Raw genomic sequence first — 10,589 nt, 5'->3', positions numbered from 1 at the left:
CATTTATTTGGTCTCTTAATTAAATTAAATCAGAAATATGGTAATTATCAAATTTTACAACCAACTCTCCATTGTACGCCCTAAGCACGCCCAATGTTCAAGGCTCACTTAACAGATCTTTAGTTAACATTGTTGACCCTTATAATTCTTGAATAAATGAATGAATGATACTTATTGTTTTTTAATCTATAGAAATAAGAAGATCGAGAGTAACTCAAATAACAAGTTGTAGTATCATTTAATTACAATTTGGTAACATTGTGAGGGTGATCATATATTACGTAACATTTCTATTAAAAATATATAGCGGAATTTTACTTTTTCACTTATCATTGGTCTTCATGTTTTTTTGTAATATGCCTCAAAAATATCATATTTTATTTAGCTATTTGAAAGTAACTTTATTTTTATTCATGATGGAGTGATGTTTTCATTATAATACTAGTAAGATTTCTTGATTATTTTCTTTTAGGAGGTAAATTGTATAGTATGATAATAATATATGTTTAGAAAAAATGATTATTTATACTTGTATAATCATGTTAGAAATTTTATTTTCTATGAGTTCCTTGGTCATGTTTGTAATTATTTCAAACTATTGATGTATTTTTATTTTTGTGTTATTATTATATTATATATTGTAAATAAAAAATTTAAAGATTCATAGGGCTTACGCCCCACGTCTCGAGGCTTACGCCTCCCCCTATGCTAAGTAAAACGCTCCACTTCACGCCCCGCCTTTCAAACACTGTATCAGATCCTAATTTTTAATTTGGTTTAACGCTCATTTCGTATCACTATTCACATTGATTTCAAATTTCAAATTCTTAATTTTTTTAAAAACAAATAAAGCTTGAAAATATAGCTAAACTATCTCTTTTTTGAGTTTTTTTATTTGAAAAACCTTGCCGCGTGACATTCCATATGGATAAAAAATATTTTACTTTGACAAAAATTAAAACAAAATTATTTTCTAAAAAAAAATTATAATATTGTTCTTAACTGTCTATCCCCACTATCTCCGCTCAATGATGTAGTTAGACAGCTAATTGGAGTAGGCAATTAGAGGTCGGGAGACCATGATCATAAAATCAACCCTGTAAATCAGTAATTTGATAATTATAGTTAATTCATGCATGAGATGTGATACATGAAACCCTATGCATGCCGCGGCCCTGGAATTGTCCCAATCACGGTAAGTAATTATATTATTTCATTCCTGCATTCTTTCCTTTACAAATAAAAATCAAATTCTTTTGGCACTCTTAAATAAATAATTAGACTATTATAATTTAGTAAATAGTTAATTGATAAGTCATTTGGGTTCGATAATCCGGTTCTTTTAAGAGCCACTATATTACTTGCGCGATCACATACACTTGCGTGTGCAATTAGAAACAACATAGCTTACATGGTTTATATCGGTTTTAATATGTCCCAAAGTCCAGTTTTCAAATTAGTGCTTTGACCTTGTATTCAATTATTTCAGTTTCAATATCTATCAATTGCATGCTTTACTACTTGGTCATTGCATCAATTTTTGTATTTCAATTCCATATTCAGTTTAGCATGTCAACTTCATCATGTCCAGCTTTACAGATTATTAGTCATATCTCACATATTCAGTACATTCAAAGTACTGATCACATACCTCATTTGCCTACATTTACAATGTGATGTAGATTTGGGATCCTAGTCAGTTAGATCGCAGCTTCCATCTAGCTTTTCTTATTTCGAGCACTCAAGTTAGTTTGTAGTTCTAGTATGTTATTTCTATTCGCATGTATTGATTAAGGGGAGCATGAGTCATATCCCGACTAACTTTAATCAGTATTAGTAGAGACTTCATAGAATGTCAGTTAGAATTGTTGTATTCAATCTATTATATTCCAGATTCTTTTCATATTATAGTTGTTGTATATAAAACTTTGTTCAGAAATATATTGAACTAGTATTCCATAATTATGTTTCCGCTCAATCATTTTAGTTCTTTTACATATTCATATTTAGCTGCTCATGACTATGCTATCAAGGGTTTAGCTTGGGGTGACTGGTGACTCTAAGCACCATGTTACGATTAGGGGGTTAGTCTCGGATCGTGACATCTTTGAAGCTTTGCATCCAAACAATCTACGACCTAAGTTCAGTAGAGTCCTCAAATTCTTAGACGACAATAATCACCACAATTACACATATCGACTTTCTCGATATTCTTTGAATTTTGTGACATATCTAAGAAAAGAAGATGAATGGAAATAGAGTAGTAATATGAAAGAAGAGAGATATAAGAAGAAGAAGAAGAAGAAGAAGAAAAAAAGAGAAAGAAGATGATCAACAATGACAGAAATTGAGGACATATGATTTATAGACTTGAAGAGAATGCAATCATTAGGGGAAGTTAAATAAAACGCATTCACAAAATCATTTTACATGAATCAAGACAGTGTCATGTCAATAAAAAGTGCTTAAGTGGCTCAAATGTTGAATGATAGATATATTCAAAAGGTACAAATCCTAATTAAAGTGTTCAAGTGAAATATGTGGACAACTTTGAAGGGTCATCGATAACATAAATTATCTAACTTTTACAAGAATCTCAAATAGGAAAAAGGATTAGTTTCAAGTTCAATGTGGTCATTCAAGTGCGGACAATTTGCGAAGATATCGTATGTTTTTAGCCGCTTCCCTTCCCCATTTCAAGCTTGGAGAAGTACACTTAAGTTTTTATCAAAATGGGCAAAAAAGTCGGTATGTTAGGTTCCCAAAATAGAGAAAATGAAAAATTACTTTCACCACAGTTTTAACACATCTGCTTCTTAAATCTTACCTAGTCACGAGCAAGGAGAAAAGAGAATTTGGCATCAATAGAAGAGAATCAGATAGGAACACAGCAGGTCATTTAGAAGTTAGAAGGCATTGTTTATGCAGGACCAAATTGTTTATGAACTAGGAGAACTAGTTTCCATCACAAGTTATGTTCAAGCATACATGATATCACATTGTACGAGTCACAAGATATACAGTCTCCTAGACTCCTACTCTAATTTCACAATTTAACAAAACAAATTGCCAAACCCAGTAAATTTTCTGGTCTTGAAGACCAAGAGATAAAGGATGATTCGTGCACGCCACTAGACATTTTTGGCTCTTGAGCTCTCTTGTTCAATCCTGCAAGGCGAAATATTCATTAGGCAATTAGCATACTTCCTGTTTAGATGTATGCTCTTCTCAATCTTCTCCTAACAAAACCATAAATAATAAAGACAAACAGCATTCTGAACCTTATTATTCATGGTACAGCTTTGGTCTCTGATATATGGAAAACGAAAGATCTCCTAACTAGTCATGATCAAGAAAAAATCACTACTTAAGGGAACACAAACAGTCGAACAACAGCTGTTGGCCGCCTAACAGTCACTTAAATGAAGCTTGTTGCTTACTTGGATACAACAGCAGATGCAAGAAACTCATGCAGCTAGAGAAGCAATTTGATCAAGTCCTGTGTTCGGGTCTAATGCATTCAGCTTCAGCAGACTAATGACAACAAATAACTCCTATGATGCAGTCACTTTCTGATACCACAGCGGCCAGCTTTACCAGTTCCCGACTGCACAAATTATGTACCCTTCCTTTTCACAAGGTATATCCTCCCAAAATCTCTTCTATTTTCGTTGACAACTGAAATTTTTTGAGAGCCAACTGGTGCAGAGTCTGAAGTTCGGTGGATAATGGACCTGTACCTTAACCCTTCTCCACTTAAATACCAGGATTCTGCCTGCGGCAGAGTTCAAACTTGTGACGTGCACCTAATCCACACATCATGCGTTGTGCTCTTACCAATAGATGAAATCCCTGAGGGCATCTCGAATTCCTCCTTGAGGGCCCAAAACCTCTGAGGTTCCTCATAACTTTTGGTAAAAAGGAATTCACACAACACAAGAATATCCAATTGGTTGTACGAAAGAACCAATTTATAAACATCTGGTAAGCAACTGTCCTTTCTCTGCAAAAGCAAAGGTCGAGGTCATATTGACTGCAGTTGTAACAGCTCATTAAGGATTATGACTGGCTTGAAGACTTCCAAGTAGCTGGAGTCATCTAGTTATTATTGCTGAACAGAAGATATATGCATGCAATGTGCTGCAGAAGGCTCAGCAGAGACAATCTGTTGGTTCAGACAAAATCCATTTGACCAGATTTCACCTGTAGCATGGGTATTTTGTCTTTGAAATCCTGAAAAAGTATGACATAGCAGTTAAGTCTCAAAATAACCAAAAGCCAAGGATTTAGTGTTGTCCTTCAGAATTCTATAGTAAGACGAAGAGAGGGAGACACATTGAGAATGCACAACTTGATTTCTCTTTGAAGCTACTAGGGGGTGTGTACGCATGCTCCAAAATAGAAAATAATGCACAGATTACTAGAATACAACCTCCCTAACTAATCATGATTAAGAAAAAATCACTACTTAAGGGAACACAGAGAATCGAACAACAGCTGCCGGCAGCCTAACAATCACTTTAATGAAGCTTGTTGCTTACTTGGATACAACAACAGCAGATGCAAAAAACCCATGCAGCTAGAGAAGCAATTTGATCAAGTGCTATGTTCGGGTCTAATGCTTTCAGCTTCAGCAGACTAATGACAGCAAATAACTCCTATGATGCAGTCACTTTCTGATACCCCAGCTTCACCAGTTCCTGACTGCACAAATTATGTACCCTTCCTTTTCACAAGGTATATGCTCCCAAAATTTCTTCTATTTTCGTTGACAACTGAAATATTTTGAGAGCCAACTGGTGCAGAGTCTGAAGTTCGGTGGATAAGGACCTGTACCTTAATCCTTCTTCACTTACATACTAGGATTTTGCCTGCGGCAAAGTTCGAACTTGTGATGTGCACCTAATCCACACATCATGCATTGTGCTCTTACCAATAGACGAAATCCCTGAGGACTTCCCCAATTCCTCCTTTGAGGGCCCAAAACCTCTGAGGTTCCTCATAATTCTTGGTAAAAAGGAATTCCCACAACTCAAGAATATCCAATTGGCTGTACGAAAGAATCAATTTATAAACATCTGGTCGAAAGCAACTGCCTTTTCTCTGTAAAAGCAAAGGTCGAGGATTGACTGCAGTTGTAACAGCTCATTAAGGATTATGACTGGCTTGAAGACTTCCAAGTAGCTGGAATCTTCTAGTTATTATTGCTGAACAGAAGATATATGCATGCAATGTGCAGCAGAAGGCTCAGCAGAGACAATCTGCTGGTCCAGACAAAATCCGTTTGACCAGATTTCTCTTACAGCATGGGTATTTTGTCTTTGAAATCTTTAGAGCCTGAAAAAGTTGGACACAGCAGTTAGTTTCAAAACAATCAAAAGCCTGAGATTTAGTGTTGTCCTTCAGAATTTGAGAGTAAGACGGAGAGAGGGAGACATATTGAGAATGCACAACTTGATTCCTCTCTGAAGCTATTAGGGGTTAAACAGTGAGTACGCATGTTCCAAAATAGAAAATAATGCACAGATTACTAGAATATAACCTCCCTAATTGATGATATATAATAGATATATTATGCATTCCCTGACCTAATTCATAAATTATAGAATATTTGCAAATATCTTAAACAAAATAAAAGAAAGCCACTATATAAGTATTAATCAACAAACAGGAAACGGGACCAAAATAATTTAGTTCAAGTGAGTAATTAAAATAAGAAATTTTCTAAGAAGACAAGTCAAAAGACCAAACTGTCTTCTTGCAGAAAGTACTGCTTCATCCCACATTTGTCTTCAACTGGTCTGCTAGACAAGTGGCAGGTTAGAAAATGCAATGTCTGGGGACTGAGCAAATTTCTCAAAACAATAACACACTAAGCCAAACCCTATTCGGCCTACATATGCATTTGCTTTGGTCCCGTGGAGAAGTGACAGATTGGAAACACACTGTTTGGGACTGCGAACGAATTTTCTCCGCATTGATACTCCCACCCAACTTCAAAGGAAATATTACTCTCCATCCCATTTTCTGTGGAGGTATTTGATTGGGTACAAGGTGTTAAGAAAGAAATAAAGACTTTCGAAACTTGTTTTAAAACGAGATTTCTATGGCTATAAAATCATTTCATTAAGAGTAAAATAAATGAAACATTAAAGTTAAATTACTTCTAATATAGAAAGGTGTCATTTTTTGAGGACAAACTAAAAAGGAAAGTATGTCATATAAAATGGGACAAAGGAGTAAGATTTTGTGTGTGCTTGTGCACATGTTCATCATCGTTGGAAGGCACTCTCAATCAAAACCACAAAAAGATGGGAGTTGCAGGAATTCAAAACACCGACCATACTGATCTTTGGATTTTAGACCTATCACTCATGTTGATAGTTTCTATAAGATATTTGCAAAGCTCCCCACCGAATGATAAAAAAAAGTTGTTTCCGAACAGGTTGATGGCATTTATTAAAAGGAAACAAATTATAGATGCAGTGTTCATAGCAAATGGTTAGACAGATGAGGAGGGGGGGGGGGGGGGGGGAAGCAGGTATAACGTGCAAACTCGACACTAGAAAAACATGACTATGTAAGTTGGGTTTTTCTGCTCAAACAATTCTTTGAAATGGGAAATTGGAAGGAAATGATTAAACTGGATAAGTCACCGAATCAGTAGAGTCAAATGCAATTATGAATGTTACAGAACATGAGTCATGTATCTGAGCTGCTAAAATGTCAAAACGACAAATGAAGGAACAGGGACTTGAGAGCATTGTGAGCCAGTCGAAAGATCTGACACCATAAGATGGAAGTTGGGGAAACAATGTGCTTTTTCAGTCAAGTCCTTATATGAAAAGCTTTTGGTGAGAGCAGAGGAGGTTTTCCTGTAAAGCCAATTTGGATTCCTAAGGTGCCAAGGAAGGTGTGCTTTTTCACACGATAAGCTGCTATAGGGGTGATTTTGATGGCGGAAAACATTAGGAAAAGGAAAGTTGTTTCTATCAGCTGGTGTTACTTATGCAAGGAGGCAGTCTGGTCACGAGACTTGTGGAATATGTTCAGTTAATTAATATGTCTGTGGCGATGCCAAAGTTAGTGAAGGATTTGCTGTTTTGCTGGAAAGCTGGAAGAAGCAGGAGGAAGAACAGGCATGGAATGTTGTTCCTCTGGCTTTGACGTGGATCATTTTGAGAGAGAGAGAGATAAGTGGGCTTTTGAAGGGGTAGAATTGAGTTTTGGGCAGTTAAGGAGTAGTCTCTGATCCCTTATTTATTTTTGGTGCGCCTATGTAGTTCTGGATTGTTTAAAGGATTGAATGTTTTTGTAGAGAACCATATCTTTTTATAGTTTCTTTAATTTTAGGTATACTTCCTGTATACTGCCGATTTTTGGCCTTTGATTTATGAAATGAAACCGTTTACCTGATAAAAAAAAATAGAGAAAGAAACAAGATTGAGGAAAAGTTGGCACACTTAGTCCTTTTGAAATAAATAGAACTTACCTTACTGATCAGAAAAAAGCAGGGAAAATAAAAAGCAGGGAAACATCGTATGAACATGGCAAGAAGTTGCCTTTCATTTTATTTTATTTTTTACAAGTAATGATAGACTTTATTGATGTAAAGAAGTTGCATTTAAGTAATGCCTTTCCAATTGGTGAAGCATCAAATTTGAAAAAGAAATAAGGGATCCATAGCCACAAACTAGAATTTTTGGGATAAAATGATGGCGAATAGCAAAGATCAAATGAATCATAAAAGCAATCCTATAACATCAACTTGCCAATCCAAACTATACACAAAAGGTAAGGCAGGGGTGGAACTATCCCAGGAGGAAAGGTGCCACTTGTTAGACCTCACAGAAGTAGTATAAGAAGTAAAACTGTTGCATTGCTTTGCATCACCTGATAAATTTTGAGCTAGGTCAGTCACTTGCTGCCTCGATAGATTTAAATCCAGCTCTGCCAAGCCTTTCGCCTGAAATAGTTTAATTTACAATGCACATTCCATGTTGAAATGGGAAAAGCCATTATGGTGGTTCACCTACATTTACAAGTTGGCCAATGCTATAACTGAGGAACTGAGAAGAATAAGCATCCATTATCCCAGTGTAGTCTGATCTCCATTCCAACCTGAAGTTTCTTCCCTCTAATGATTTTTCCCCATTTTCCAATGAGATTATAGTAACTCCCCCGCCATCTCAACTTCATCAAATAGGTATCACCAGTGTCATCATCTCGAGCATTAATATTCATCTGATGTTCATTTCTCAGTTGTTCTCTGGCTTGCTGTGACCAGTAAAAAAGAATATGATCTTCAACAGCCTTACCGGGCAAAGTAAGAAATGGATGATTGGTATCCACATCAGACAATGTAAGTGCCTTCTTAATAGGCCAGTTATCCATCGCCGAGGCTGTGGCAACATACCGCTCCTGGGGAACTGAGAAGAACAAGCATTCATTTGCCCAGCGCAATCTGATCTCTTTCCCAACACCAAGTCCCTTCTGCCGAATTATTGCTCCCCATTTCCCAATAAGGTTATAGTAATTCCCCCTCCACTTAAATTTCATTCTATAACCTTCGCCAGTATCATAATCTCGGGAATTTACATTCACATGCTCCTCCTTCCTCAGCTGTTCTTGTTGCTGAGGTGTCCAATGCACAAGGATATGATCCTCAACTAATCGACGCGGCAGAGGGAGAAATGGATGATTGGTGTCCACATCAGAGAGTGTCAAGATCTTCTTAATGGGCCAATGGTCCTGCACTACTGGTGCTGCAACCATCCGAATTGGTGGGACTGCAACAATCTGCTGCTGTGGGACCGAGAAGTGCAAGCACCCATTTTCCCAACGTATTTTAATCTCTTGCCCTACATCAAGTCCTTTCCCTCGTACAACTCTGCCCCACTTACCAATCAGATTGTAATAGCTTCCCCGCCATTTCAACTTCATCACATACATCTCACCTGTATCATCATCTCGGGCATTAAAATCTACTTGGCCTTGGGCTCTCAAATGCTCCTGTTGTTCTGTTGTCATATGCAACACAATGTGGTTCTCCACTTGTTGCCGAGACAAAGTAAGGAATGGATGTGTGATATCTACATCAGACAATGTCAGAGCCTTTTTGATAGGCCAATGATCCTGCATTTGGGGTACACAGCTGTAGATCGCTGCTCTTTTCATTCCTACAACAACCACAGATAAGAGTCAAATTATAATGTTAAAAAATTATCAACAACAGCCTAAATTGCAAGGCTAATAACACAAATAAATCTGACGAGCAACATTTCAATCATGTATGCCCTTAACCCAAACTAGTTAGGGAATTTAGAGGATTTACCTTAATTAGACAACTTTTACAGCCCACCGCACCCTCCTTTACTCCCCTCAAAATTTAAGCTAGTACGTGAATAGATTCAAACATACATCACGCTAACGACAAAATCATTTTGTACAAAAACTCTCACTTGATCATTAATTTAACATAGTAACAAGACAGAGAATATATGGACAAACTTAAAATCAATTACTAATTGTTTCAGACCTAGTTAAAAATTAGATAACTGGAAAAGAAACATTTCTGTTTCAGACAAGAAAAGCTCACTGCTTTGAGACCAAAACCCAGTACAGCTACTCCTACTGCTACCATTAAGCCTTAATTCCAAATTCATTGGGTCTGATATGTAAATCCTCAAATACCCATTCAAATCTAACACCAAACATGCCCCCCCAAAAAAAGAAAAAAACTTGAATGAAAATATATAAAGTCAATGATAAGAATCTTGTTTTGCTACATTAATCAATTCATAAAGGCATCAGCTTTGATACTTAGCCAAGAAAAACAAAGGTGATTCTAAGTTGTTACCAAAGTGGCACTAAGCTGAAGAAAACAAAACACGTTGGGTAGCTGAGAAAGAGATAGTTATTGGGGATGAGGTTAAGTGTGTGTGTATATATATATTAGAGGAAAAAGTGAATCTTGGATCACAAGGGTTTGGAGGGCCAACAAGAAATAGTATGATGAACAACACATTTGATGAGAAGGAAAAGCATGTGAGTAGCGGTTTGAATTGGGAGAAAAATAGAGGTAAGAACGCAAATTGTCATGTCTTGATGATTGTGAATGGTGGGTGATTGATGCTTTGTGTGAAAGAAGAAACAACAAAAGAGGGTCATTGGCCGACCCAATTGGTGTGATTAGGTATTTTACACAAAATACCTCCATTTTACTACTCCTTCAACTTTCCTTCAATTTTTTTATTTCTTTCTTTTTATAAACAAATAAATAAGTAAACACAAATCAATTATTTACTAAAATCTTAGCAGTTTAGTTGATTGACAATTCCTTCCCCATTACTTCTTTTTCTATCACAATTTTTGTTTAAAAAAAGATATATTGTTTGACCAAATTTTATTTTGAAATCGACATTTTTGTTTATAATTCAAAATTAAATATTTAAATAAAATTTCAACTTAAAATTAATCTGATTTTACATTATTAATTTTTAATCATGTCCAAACGAGTCCTTAGTTTCTATTATCTTGTGGAAGTATTTTTTTTAACTAGTCATGACAATTGACAAGTAAATACATGT

The 10,589-nt window shown here is 36.0% G+C and overlaps 1 protein-coding gene across 1 annotated transcript; it reads right to left on the bottom strand.

The window, feature by feature from the left end:
* Window positions 1–7,550: 7,550 nt before the first annotated feature.
* Window positions 7,551–10,159, bottom strand: LOC125840625 (uncharacterized). Its single transcript, XM_049519592.1, has 2 exons — window positions 9,860–10,159; window positions 7,551–9,179 (listed from the first exon to the last, which is right to left on the bottom strand). Exon 2 carries the CDS (start codon window positions 9,175–9,177, stop codon window positions 8,056–8,058), a length of 1,122 nt encoding a protein of 373 aa, XP_049375549.1. The 5' UTR covers window positions 9,178–9,179; window positions 9,860–10,159; the 3' UTR covers window positions 7,551–8,055.
* Between the last annotated feature and the right edge of the window lie 430 nt (window positions 10,160–10,589).

The sequence above is a fragment of the Solanum verrucosum genome, unplaced genomic scaffold (genome assembly GCF_900185275.1).
Source record: "Solanum verrucosum unplaced genomic scaffold, falcon-dt-bn FXZP01000176.1, whole genome shotgun sequence".
Lineage (NCBI taxonomy): Eukaryota > Viridiplantae > Streptophyta > Magnoliopsida > Solanales > Solanaceae > Solanum > Solanum verrucosum.
This window is presented reverse-complemented; position numbering and strand designations above follow the sequence as displayed.

Excerpts from the sequence above, each read along its gene's own strand:
- LOC125840625 (XM_049519592.1), bottom strand. The coding sequence starts at position 9,177 with ATGAAAAGAGCAGCGATCTACAGCTGTGTACCCCAAATGCAGGATCAT.